The sequence below is a fragment of the Pelobates fuscus genome, chromosome 1, assembly GCF_036172605.1.
Source record: "Pelobates fuscus isolate aPelFus1 chromosome 1, aPelFus1.pri, whole genome shotgun sequence".
NCBI classification, from domain to species: Eukaryota; Metazoa; Chordata; class Amphibia; order Anura; family Pelobatidae; genus Pelobates; species Pelobates fuscus.
Window position 1 is genome coordinate 449,947,452 of NC_086317.1, and position 12,744 is coordinate 449,960,195.

General features: G+C 39.2%; 1 protein-coding gene across 1 annotated transcript in view; it reads right to left on the bottom strand.

The window, feature by feature from the left end:
• Positions 1-12,744, bottom strand: part of DYNC2H1 (dynein cytoplasmic 2 heavy chain 1) — a 330,703-nt gene that overhangs the window by 260,461 nt on the left and 57,498 nt on the right. The window contains exons 29-38 of the mRNA XM_063430335.1: positions 11,179-11,291; positions 10,974-11,093; positions 9,473-9,611; positions 7,980-8,185; positions 6,422-6,604; positions 5,517-5,699; positions 4,428-4,651; positions 4,224-4,339; positions 2,800-2,999; positions 1,817-2,081 (exon numbers count right to left, since the gene is read on the bottom strand). Coding sequence (XP_063286405.1) covers positions 1,817-2,081; positions 2,800-2,999; positions 4,224-4,339; positions 4,428-4,651; positions 5,517-5,699; positions 6,422-6,604; positions 7,980-8,185; positions 9,473-9,611; positions 10,974-11,093; positions 11,179-11,291 — 1,749 coding nt within the window. The remainder of the gene's footprint in view (positions 1-1,816; positions 2,082-2,799; positions 3,000-4,223; positions 4,340-4,427; positions 4,652-5,516; positions 5,700-6,421; positions 6,605-7,979; positions 8,186-9,472; positions 9,612-10,973; positions 11,094-11,178; positions 11,292-12,744) is intronic.

Genomic DNA, 12,744 nt, shown 5'->3' on the forward strand with positions numbered 1-12,744 from the left:
AAGCATTGGACTAGTACCGCTTCGATTTCTTCCTCATTCACCGTTTCGGGTAGGCCCCTAATGCGCAAGTTGTTGCGTCTCGATCGATTGGAGACATCCTCCAGTTCAATCTCCATTTCGGTTATTCTTTTTTGCAGGGAGTTTGTGAGTGTGGCGGTGTCATTTTGCGCTGCGGCCATCGTGGCTACCTTACGCTCCACTGCTGTTGTGCGGGCACCGATGGCGGCAATCTCGGCCTTCACCTCCGCCGCTGTGCGCTTAATTTCGCTCGCAAGGTAACCTTTGACTTCGGCCAGCGATTGAAGTATGGCGCCGGAGGAGGCGTCAGGGGCCTGTCCCTGTGCTGTGCTTTCGGCCGGGGAGCTTAGATGGCTGTTGTTGGTCTCAGCCATGTTGCCACGTGGCGACGGTCGCTGTGTGACGAGCATGTCAGCCACCGAGATGGCGTCCTTAGGCCCCTTTTTGTTGAGTTTTCGGCTTGACATCCGCGATGGGTCCACCTGGACAGACTGGGGGCAATATGTTGCTCTTTCTGGTGCTTTCAAAATTGGTTGCAGCTAGTTATTGTGCTGTTTATGGAGCCTCCGGTGCAGAGCTCTGACTTTAGGCGTCCATCACTGTCGGCAGTCAGGCCACGCCCCCCAAGTGTCACCTTTTGGCTCCACCTTTGTTAGTGATTCCAGAAACCTTCTCTCTTATATAATTGTCATACAGATTTACATTATTGGTTTCTTTTATGTGTTTTTTTTAGAATCTACTTCTACCTCATTATACATGGATAAGTATGTATAATAGCCTTCCTTATTGTGATCCACTCTCAATTGTTTTAGTTTTTTGCATATTTTATTTAAGGTGCGGGTTAAAGGGACACCACACGGAAGTGTTCTGAGCACCTAGTACTACAACCACTGTGTAATTCTTCTCTGTATTATATGGAGACAGGACAACTGCACCGTATCAAAGGGACGATGGATGGGCCATGTACCGTCAAATCTTGGGTGAGAACTTCCTTCCCTCAGCCAAGACATTGAAAATGGGTCTTGGATGACAATGACCCAAAACACACAGTCAAGGCAACAAAGGAGTGACTCGAGAAGAAGCACATTAAGGTCCTGGAGTTTTCAGACCTTAATCCCATAGAAAATCTGTGGAGGGAGCTGAAGGTTTGAGTTGCCAAACGTCAGCCTCAAAACCTTAATGACTTGGAGAGGATCTGCAAAGAGGAGTGGGACAAAATCCCTCCTGAGATGTGTGCAAACCTGGTGGCCAGCTACAAGAAACATCTGACCTCTGTGATTGTCAATAAGGGTTTTGCCACCAAGTACTAAGTTGAAGGGGGTCAAATACTTATTTTACTCATTAACATGCAAATCAATTTGCAACTTTTTTGACATTTTTCCGGATTTTTCTTTTGTTATTCTGTCTCTCACTGTTAATATACACCTACCATTAAAATTATAGACTGATCATTTCTTTGTCAGTGGGCAAACGTTCAAAATACTTTTTTCCCTTCCTGTATATGCTAAAACTGCTTAATTAAGCTAAAGTACTTTAAGTCACACACAACCTATTCGATGCAAAGTAGTACCTTTAAATAAGAAGTAGGTGCTAATGCATAAAAGTATATAACAGCAAAATTCAGGGCATTTTAACAGAAGAATACACCAAGATTTACTCATATTTTGCATTTGCTCTTATCAGGCTATGCACAGGCTATGAAACAGAAGAAAACAGAAATGAAAATGATTGTGCAAGGATTTAGGAATGCAGGTGAGATCTAAATGTTCAGCTACCCAGTAGTTAATAATGCATTTACCTTGAGGTTCCCTTACTACTTGACGAGCACTGTTTGTGAGAACACCATCTGACCACTCTCTTGTGTCCATGTCTATGTGACCAAGTAGCTGGTGCCTGGGCATGGCTTTTGGATTCATAGTATATTGTTTGACCACTTTTCCAATCTTTCCAAGTGCTGCTCGTAGCATGCGCCATAATGTTGACTTGCCAGCACCACTAGGACCAACAATAACTACACCCATTCTCTGACGCAATTGTTCATACAACTCCAAGGCTTTTTTAATCTGTAAAACAACAGGAACAGGTTTATGTTTCATAAATACTTTCACACTAATCAACCAATTACAGTGATCCATTCTGGCTACCTTTAGTGGGACACTACAAGCACTAAAACTATTTTAGTTTAATAAAATAAATTTGGTGTAACGATAATGCCCCTGAAGTCTAACTATTCATGTCTCTGCCACTTAGGAGTGAAATCACTTTTGCTTCTGTCCATGCAGCCCTAGCCACACCTCCCCTGGCTGTGACAGACACAGTCTGCATGAAAAATTGTTTAAATTTAATCAGATGTTAACTTGCTTTAAAAATTAATATCTCATGCTTTGTAAATTGAGCTGTAATCTTAAACAGGAGGCTCCTTCGGGGTCAAGCAGGCTCTTAACAGAGTAGGAGATTAGACATTCTAAATTGAACAGAATGTGCATTAAAATAAGTTTAAACATTAGATCTCTCCTCACAGGCAGTGTTTCTGAAGGCTGTGTAAGTCACTTGCAGGGAGGTGTGACTTGGGCTATATAAACAAACTTGATACAGGCAGAGAATTCAGCAGTGAACTGCTTTGTTAAGTTGTTTTGCTGCCTATAAGTCCCATTAAGGAAATGTAATATATTTTACAAATCAGTCACAGCACAAGGAATATGAATGACTTGGTTCGTGGGTAAAACTGTGACATAACAAAATGATGCTTTGTAGCTTTAATATGAGCGAGTTTATAGTTACCTGGCTAGGAATGATTTCTAAATTTGCTTCCTCAAAAACTTGCTGCAGTGCAGAATTTAACTCCAGGTACTGCACATCCTCAAAATCAATTCCAGGAAAGATATCTTTGATGAGTGCATCACACCGGGAACAGTCCGCAAATGTAAGCTTTGACATGGTGTTCAACCGCAAGGCTTGCACCACAATGTGGCTTTCATTGACTGCAATTTAAACATTTTGTTTAATGAACATTTTCAGTACTGTGAAATGGAAGTAAAATAACTTAAGGCTGCATGCAATTCAAAACACTAACATGTGAATCTGATGTATGTTTGAAACTATTAAAATTGGCATTTTTAAAAGGAACACACCAACCACCATAATCACTGCAGTGCACGGTTAACGTTTGACAACTTACCTGGGGCCTGCCAGGTGCTGATCACTTCCACTATGGAAAGCCAGAAGCTACTGCATGGAGCTTCCATTAGCGCACCAGAGCTAAACCATGCAATACCAGTCCACGTCACTGGCTAAGAGTGTCAGCCAATAGGCTTAGCCATGCACTGCCAGGCTTAACGCAAAGCAGAGAGCTTCTGGAGTTCATATAGGAGGTAACCGGCGCCTACAGACCACAGTTATCAAACCATCAGCAAATGGTATGTAGACCTCTTATTCAACCACTGCCATTAACTGAAAACAAACACTGCAACAGTCTATGTGGTGGCAGGGTACTCTTTGCTTCCTTTGGGGAACTGCTATTGGAACAAAAATCTTGTGGAAGATGAGGCAACATTTTCTCTCTAACCTTTAAGCCAATACTTTAAATGAGCTCTAGAAAGGCAAGAACACAAACATGTTTTCCTGACCCTATAGTGTTTAAACCACTTTTGTTCAAGTCTTCAGCTGTTGGCTCTGCCCCTGATCTGCCTGCATGGCTGACATCATAAAAAGTGTTGTTCTGAGCCAATCACAATGCTTCCCCATAGGATTGTCTGGGACTGTCAAGGAGGCAGATCAGGGGCAGAGACAGCACAAGTCAAACACAGCCCTGGCCAATCAGCATCTCCTCATAGATATGAATTGAATCAATGCATTTATGAGGAAAGTCCAGTGCCTCCAAGCAGAGGGTGGAGACACTAAATGTCAGTACTGCACACTGTGCAGCACTGCCCCAGAAAGCACATCTAGTAAACATCTGAGGAGTGGCCTGTGGCTGTAATGTAAACACAGCATTTTCTCTGAAAAGACCGTGTTTGCTACAAAAAGCCTGAAGGGAATGGTTATACTCACCAGAACAAATATAAGCTGTAGCTGTTCTGGTGACTGTAGTGTCCGTTTCAGGCAATTATTTAGCTTTTATCTTAAAATGTAGCTTTCAATGCACCCCAAATTATTGTTTGGTAAATAAACCCAAATTTGCTAATTTACTATACTGATATACTTACTTTTTTTGTTTATTCCATTTTTCTTTTGTATGTGAAGAAGATTCCCACATCCTTTTAAAACCGTTTTTAGTGCTCGCAAGCCCCAGTCGTAATGTTGCTGGGGAGTCAGGAGCTCTCTGTGTGGAGGAAACTAAGTAATTACCTCAAAATATTGAAACGGGTAATATGTTTAATAAGAAAGGTTTGAAAATAACAATATTGTACCTGGCTAGATTAAATATTGCCACTAGCTTTCTGCCAATTGCCTTGGCCTCTTTAAACCCCTCAGAATAAAGGATTACTTCAGCAATTAGTTCATTGTCAGGACGGGACATGGCTACAGGGCGGAAAAGTTGTTTCAGGTTATCTGGGAGCTTCTGGCGGCCTCCGTATCCTTTTCCAGCAGGGTTCATGGTTATAAAAATTCCAGAATTAGGATCCAGTTCCACCTGTAGCATCCACGATAATATAAAAAATATACAAAAAATGTTTAGGAAACAGGCCTTTATGATTGCTAGAATACACATTCTTTAAAGGATCACTATAGGGTCAGGAACACAAGCATGTATTCCTGACCCTATAGTGTTAAAACCACCATCTAGCCCCCAGGGCCTCTCCTGCTTCCATAAATATAGCAAAATATCACTGTATTCAAGCCAGAAGCTGTAGCTCTGCATGCTGTTAGCCTAAAAAAAAACAAGCAGTCTGCTGACATCATCAGAAGTGGTAGTCTGATCCAATCACAATGCTTCCCCATAGGATTGGCTGAGACTGACAAAGAGGCAGATCAGGGGCAGAGCCAGCATGATTCAAACACAGCCCTGGCCAATCGGCCTCTCCTCATAGAGATTAATTGAATCAATGAATCTCAATGAGGAAAGTTCAGTGTCTGCATGCAGAGGGAGGAGATACTGAATGTTTGGATGCATTTTAGGAAGCCATGACCCAGGAAGGATCTCTAACAGCCATCTAAGGCGTGGACAGTGAAGTTATCACTAGGCTGTAATGTGAACACTGCATTTTCTCTGAAAAGACAGTGTTTACAGCAAAAAGCCTGAAGGTAATGATTCTACTCACCAGAACAAATTCAATACGCTGTAGGTATTATAGTGACTATAGTGACCCTTTAAGACTGTTAGAAGTTTAGCCAGCAGTGTTATTTATCTCAACTGATGAAGGTAACTGAAAAAATACAGTATTTTTTATATTGATTTTGTTTTACATGTTTGCAGATTTTAACGCATAAGCTATTTCATGTATTTAAAAACTGGGGTACACTACAGTCTGGAGTGTCCCTTTAAAAATAAATTTTACCTCTTTCCCCAACAAATCACAGGAAGGTTTCTGATTCTTCAAAGCATCCTGTATTGTCTGTATTTGCATAGAGACAGCAGAAAGCACAGCTTCTTCCAGCCTATTGAATTCATCAAAGCAACCCCAGGCACCACACTTCACCAAGCCAACAAATATTCTGCCCATTGATTTCACATCAATGCCCTAAGCAGTAAAATTAAAAAGAAGTAATAAATAAATAATAGAATTAAAACATGCATAAGACTGTCCAGAATGTATTCTTCAATAAATTAAAAATTATTTTTTTTTAGCTTATCTAAAATTACTAAAGCTACATATCAGATTTAGAATATGAATTAATAGGAATACATTTTAATAATATATAAATGTTCTTATATTATTATTCTGAAACATTCATCTGCTTGCTTCAAACCTTGATTTAATGCAAAATCGTTTAGCATGAAAGAGGAAAAAAAAAAAAAACAAATAAAACAAAAACACATTTTAGCTTCTTTCTCGTTATCAATTGTACACAACTAAAACAGATACATATATATGTTTTTATGTATTTTTGGCTGATTCTCGGATCTCAAGATTTTTCACCTATATTTCGTGACAACTTTTAAAAATGGGCACTGAATATTCACAACATTTTAGACACCCCAGAATACTTACCAAGAGGTAAATTGTCGTTTGCAGCTATTTTACATTGATTCTGAGTGCATAATACAATGTTTCCGTGTGTCTGCACGCGCATTCAAACACACATTTACATGTCATTTCAGATCATTTGTAAGTCTTATGTGTAATTACAGCACGAAAACAAAACAATTTGTTTTCTGCTACAACCCCCAAGTACTGTATATGACATTGGTTCAAGCAGATTACATTGTAGAGTTACCACTTTTATATGTGTAAAATCTCACCTCGTCACAATTGAAAACCAATACTTGTCTTCCAAGAAGTCCACCCAAAGCTTTCACAGATTCCGTTTTACCAGTCCCCGCTGGACCATAAGGATTTCCACCGAGGCCCATCTTTATGGCCTGAGTTAGAGTGAGGTAGCATTTGTCTGTCAGTGGCGTGTAAACCAACTTTGGAGCATTACCCTGAAACAAGGATTAGTAATAATATCAGGAGGCATTCTGATGGCTAGCTTTCTAAGGCATCACAATCGTAAATGATAAAGCAAACACATTAGCAGTGTCGGAGTTCATCAATACCAAATGTATTTTCCATTTGTTTGTTTGTTTTATTATTTCATAGCAGACACATAGGTAAGTGACTCTAGGTAGCTTCATTCATTAAAATACGTTAATAAACCGTTAATAATTAAATACGAAAGAAGCCAATATTTGATATTCACTAAACAGCAGTTTAAATCATGTTTTTTTCATGAAATTATATATCCCATAATCACTGACCAAGCACATCCACTGAAAAGAATGGGAGGGCTATGATTGGCTGTAGACTCTAAGCCAATCCAATTCCTTGAAACAGCTGCAGATATGCAGCAAACAAAAGAAATGTAAATCTAATTTGCTGTAACATTTTCTACCAGGCATAGGCAACCTTCGGCACTCCAGATGTTTTGGACTATACCTCCCATGATGCTTTGTCAGCATTATGGGTGTAAGAGCATTATGGGGGATGTAGTCCACAACATCTGGAGTGCCGAAGGTTGCCTATCCCTACTTTTAATGCATCATTTCAAAAAGCATAATAAAGTTGCAGGTTGAAGAGGAGAAGGTTCTTAAACTTAGAGCTTTCCATTAAATTAATAACCATACTTTAATCTACTTTTGTAAAAATTTGAAAAGTAAGCTGCAAGTGGCATATTTTGTTTTACTACAAACCTGAAAAGAAGCCTGAAGGGAATGATGATACTCACCAGAACAAACTAAATAAGCTGTATTTGTTCTGGTGGCTATAGTGTCCTTTTAAAGTAGTTATGGTAGGGTGTGGAACTGCACTCTATCCCTTTAAGCAGTATGTAGCTGGGTGCAACTCAGACAGTCTCAGTACCAGAGACCAAAATGCTGAATAACAAAATAGAAAAGTCGAGGCACTCCAAGGTACAAATCAGGCAATTTTATTGAACCCACTCCATCGCAACGTTTCGATCTACATGGTCTTTGTCCTTTTAAGGCAAATTGTGCTGTGACTATAGCCAAGTTGGAGAATGTTCAATTATTTCATCTTTTATCTTGAAATTTAGCTCTCAATGCACCCCAAATTATTGTTTAGTAAATAAACCCAAATTTGCTAATTTACTATATTTATATACTTACTTTTTTGGTTTATTCCATTTTCTTCTGTATGTGAAGAAGATAAAACTCTATATACAAGAACCAAGAAGTATAATGCGTACAACTAGACAGTATCCAATTTTTTAGTAAGTTGGAAACAAAACACCAACAAAAGGTCAAAAGTTTTCCGCTAAAAGTAAACAATACAATTTGGAATACAGAAAATGAAAATTACCTGATATTCATACGTGTACTGCATTTCTGCATCGACCATCTGCACATAGCACTTTTTATCTGGCTTCATGTAAAACCGGACTTGCTTTTTCCAGACCCAGTCTTCAGTGCTACGAACCTGAGCTTCGTTTAATGTCTTCACCACATCAATATTGTGAATAATATCAAGAATCAGAGCTTTTAACTTTAATTCAAGGATTCCAGCATCTTAAGAAAAAAAAAAAGTTGCTTTATTAGAAAGTAAGGTCTCATTCAGTACATTTCAAGATCTGCACACAGTCTGCCACGTGATTTGAGCACTATGCACATTTTAATTACTTACAGGTATGGATTCTAGTTGGAGGATATCAATGTACACTTTTATAATACCAATATTATTAAAATCTTGGGACACTCCTACTTGCGTACTATTGGTGCACAGAGTAGTGTGGGAGGAACATTATAACAGCACCCCCTAATTAAGGTGCAGGCATATCATTAGCCGATACTGATGATACCCACATGGGATACCTGGTTATAAGAGGGATTCTTGTCATTTGATTGTTTGCCACTGACGAAGGTGCATGTAGTTCTGCACCGAAACGCGCGTCGGGTGTTCTAGCTTGGGTTTATTTTTTGGGCACCTCACTTTTTACTTAATCCCTTTGAAAATCATGGTTTATTTGATTATTTGCTATTTTCTTTCACTTTATTCTCCTATGCTTGTTTAGTGAGCTTTTAAGAGAGAGAGGCTATCCTAGTTAATTATTGCCTTATATTTATAGGCAACAGTGAATGTAGTTCCTTTTTCTCCTCATACTTTCTAATATATATTGGTAATATGATATTTAACCTTTATGTTTAGGAGCATGCACTAACGACTGGTATTTCATGATAGATTTTTTGTGGGGCCATTAATTCATAAAGCCTATTTTTATATTCATATACTGTTTACATCAGTGTAGTCTGGTGGGGCTCTCTATCTGATTGATTTATCAGGATTCTAACTAGCTTCAGACATAGGAGTCTTTATATTGCTAGTTTATGCAAGGATCCCCTCACAGTACTGACTTTGTTACTTATTTGCAATTCTAATACACTTTTTAATTGGCAACGGTTACTAGTACTTCCAGGTTGTACATAGGCTTCACTCTAGGCAAACCAGTGTACATGTTCTTCTTTTTTCTATTATATTGCTTGGAATAATGTATTCTGTGGTGCATATAATCATTTGAGTACTTGGTGCTTTAATTTACTCAATTTAAATTTAAAATGTAAACAAAATTTAAACAAGTCTCATCAGAACAGATTAACCAAATACAATAAACATACAGTAACATTTAAAGGTGAGCATCCAGAATGAGGACTATACTACTACCTGGCTAATAGCAGTTATATTAAATTGCACACACATAAAATATCGGTGTTAGTTAGGCTGCCATTATTTGCTTTGCCATTTTTCTGTTTTTTGAGTGTTATATGACCCTAGTTTGGAGTTATGCCACAGAAACGTACCTGCCCCTGTTGTGTCATCAATGCTGGTGTAGTGTTCTAGCTTAGCAGTAAGGTCTAGCTCAACTTCATGTAGACTACCGTGACGTATTGCATTCTCAACATCTTCAGTGAACTGAATTTGTTCAGCCAGACACAGAATCTATTAGGAAAAGAAAAACAAAGCACGTGGATGACAAGGGTACCTTTTGGTATGTTATACAATTCACTATATTGCTCCTTTGTTATTTCAGGGCTTTTTTTGTTTGTTTGCTTTTTATAGGGTTTTCTTTTTTTCTTCCGCTGGAGTTCTTGGGTGTGCTTGATCTTGAGTGACATGAACTGGTGACAATAAAACATACCAGCTCTTTTCTGTTTTTAACAATCTTTCTTTTTCCAGATTTGTATAACAAAGTGAGAAGTTCAGGTTGAAAGGGTAGGATATTGGTCGTGAACAAATTGCTTGTGTGAAATAACATTATGGTTATACCCATCCAGCAGTTTATTAGAGAAGACAGTAAGTCTTTTCTAAAAAAAATGGCATTCGCTAGGCAGCCATATGTGTCTGTGACGGAATTTAAGAGTATTAAAGGGAAACTCCAGTGCCAGGAAAACAATCCGTTTTCCTGGCACTGCAGGTCCCCTCTCCCTCCCACCCCCCAATCCCCGGTTGCTGAAGGGGTGAAAACCCCTTCAGTTACTTACCAGAGGCAGATGTCCCACGTCGCTGCTTCTTCCTCTGCCGCCACTCCTCCCAGTGATTGCGTCGGCCGGTGGGCGAGACTGATCCCGCCCACCGGCCGGGGAGACCTAATGTGCATGCGCAGTAGTGCCGCGCATGCGCATTAGAGCTCCCCATTGGAAAGCATTAAAAATGCTTTTCAATGCTTTCCTATGGGGAAATGAGCGTGAGGACATCCAGCGACGCTCTAGCACAGGTTTTCTGTGCTGTGGACAAGGAAGTGCCCTCTAGTGGCTGTCTACTAGACAGCCACTAGAGGTGGAGTTAACCCTGCAAGGTAATTATTGCAGTTAATAAAAAAACTGCAATAATTACACTTGCAGGGTTAAGAGTAGTGGGAGTTGGCACCCAGACCACTCCAATGGGCAGAAGTGGTCTGGGTGCCTGGAGTGTCCCTTTAAAGATACGTAATTAAAGGAGGTGCAAGTATAAAATATTTTTAAAAGGAGGTTGGAGAATGGGGAATATATAAATAAATTAATGAATCCCCCCCCACCCAACCACCTATATTCTCCTTCTGAGGACATACATATTCTTAAAACTTTAAAGCTTGAAATGTGATTAAAACAATTGGAGCCCCATTTTACAGGGATACCAAGAAGCAAAGCTAGCAAAGTTAGCACTTAACATTTAAGAATGGTATCAAAGCCTTGAGCCACAGATAACACTTTAGCATATTATATGATAAAACAGGAAGATTGGGGTAAACTGGGTATAATACTGGAATTAATTCACTGTATCCCTAGATGGTGCTGATATGTTTAAAATGAGAGGGATACATACTTGGGAAGGAAAGCGCATTGGGTCAATGTTGCCATGAGATTGCTTCCCAGCATTGACACACTCCACTAGTAACATCTGCAGTGTCGCCTTCATCTGTGTGGCTAAATTGCTTAACCAGACCTGGGAAAGACAATAAGGAGTGTATCAGCTAGAAAGCACTGAGAAAATCTTATTACTGAAAACACTTCAGCTAACCGATTATCACCTCAACATCACTAGAAACCAGGACCATGGTTTTTAAAGGGACCACCTCTCCTTCCAGTGATTTCATGGCGGTTATATTCTTGAAGTCTTTGTCAAACACCACACTATTCACTCCTATGCAAATAAAGAAAGACAGATTTAAATAGACAAACCAGTTTCTTTTAGGAAACTGGAGCCAGGCTTTGTTACACCAGGTCAGAAATAAAGGCCTTATTAATCATTCATCACCAACAATATGTTTGGGTAACATTGTAATAACAAGGAGAATGCCTGTCCAGGCCCTGATGAGGATTAGATTAAACTGTAAGCAACACAGAATATACCAGTTTTTCTTGCACACAACCGTACTCTACTAGCATTGCATATCATCTGTCACTTTCACTCATTCACCCCATCATTCACTTTGTCACCCTCAATCCTTCCCTCCCATTTACCCCATGTCCCTCAAATGATCATCCATAACTCAGATTCAGACACCCTTTAACCCAGTGACACGGCCTTCTCAGTCTCTCATACATTGCCTTTTAGGCACCCTTGTCAATCACTTTCAGCCATCCTTTCACTCAACATCACCCCTGTCATTCCCTCATTCCAGGTCTTATTGCAGAGGCAGCCTTTGGCACATGGGATGCAAACTAACAGCAGACTGAGCTGAAAAATTCAAGGCCCACTATCCATGTGGCAGACGTACTATATTTAATATAAGCCAGTGCCATTCAGACAGAATGAAAAATGTGATTGCTCAAAACGGTGAGGTAATTGGAAACACCATTCGCTTCTACACAAATAAGCAGATTTCATTTTAAAGTTCACATTGAGTTAGAGAAAATAAATGTTGTAACAACACATGTCTTCTGAACTAAAGCTTTTTAGATACACCCCAATGAACAAAAATGCATTAATAAATAGATGCATGTTTTAATTTGGGGTAAATCTTCTAAATTGTTAAAAACACAATCACAGAAACATTAAACAAATACATATACACCATAGGACAACCTTAAAGAAATGAACGATCTAGAAAATATTTAATGCTAGTTTATACCGCAAGTAAATTCACTAAAAAACATAGAAAAGTAATTTTAGGATGTTACTTGTTAGAGCAAAGAGATTACTGAAACACAAGCCTTAAAGGGCCAAAAGAAAAAAAAATATTTTAATAATTTAGTAGATTTACCCCAAATGAAAACATGCATTTATTTATTAATGCATTTTTGTTCATTGAGGTGTACCTAAAAAATGATTGCAAAAGCTGCAGATCTCTTGTCTGCAAACTTTGCAGGCCCTTCTCTTGTTCCCCAGTCAAGGCATGCTGTGGTTGTCCAATCATAGACTTCCCAATGCAGCTCAATGAGAAGTCTTTGCAAGGAAGGTGCTCTGGGCAATTCCCTGCCTCTTCAGACTAGTTCTACTGAGGAAGTAAAAGGACCAGTTGTCTGTCTGACGGCCAAACAGGTGTAACAAGGTTAACTTAGGATAGTGACAATTTTTATGAAACTGAAAAAAACAAAAAACACACTCTTCACACATTAAGCATTTCAGCAAGCTTAAGTGCTTTGTGTGTGTG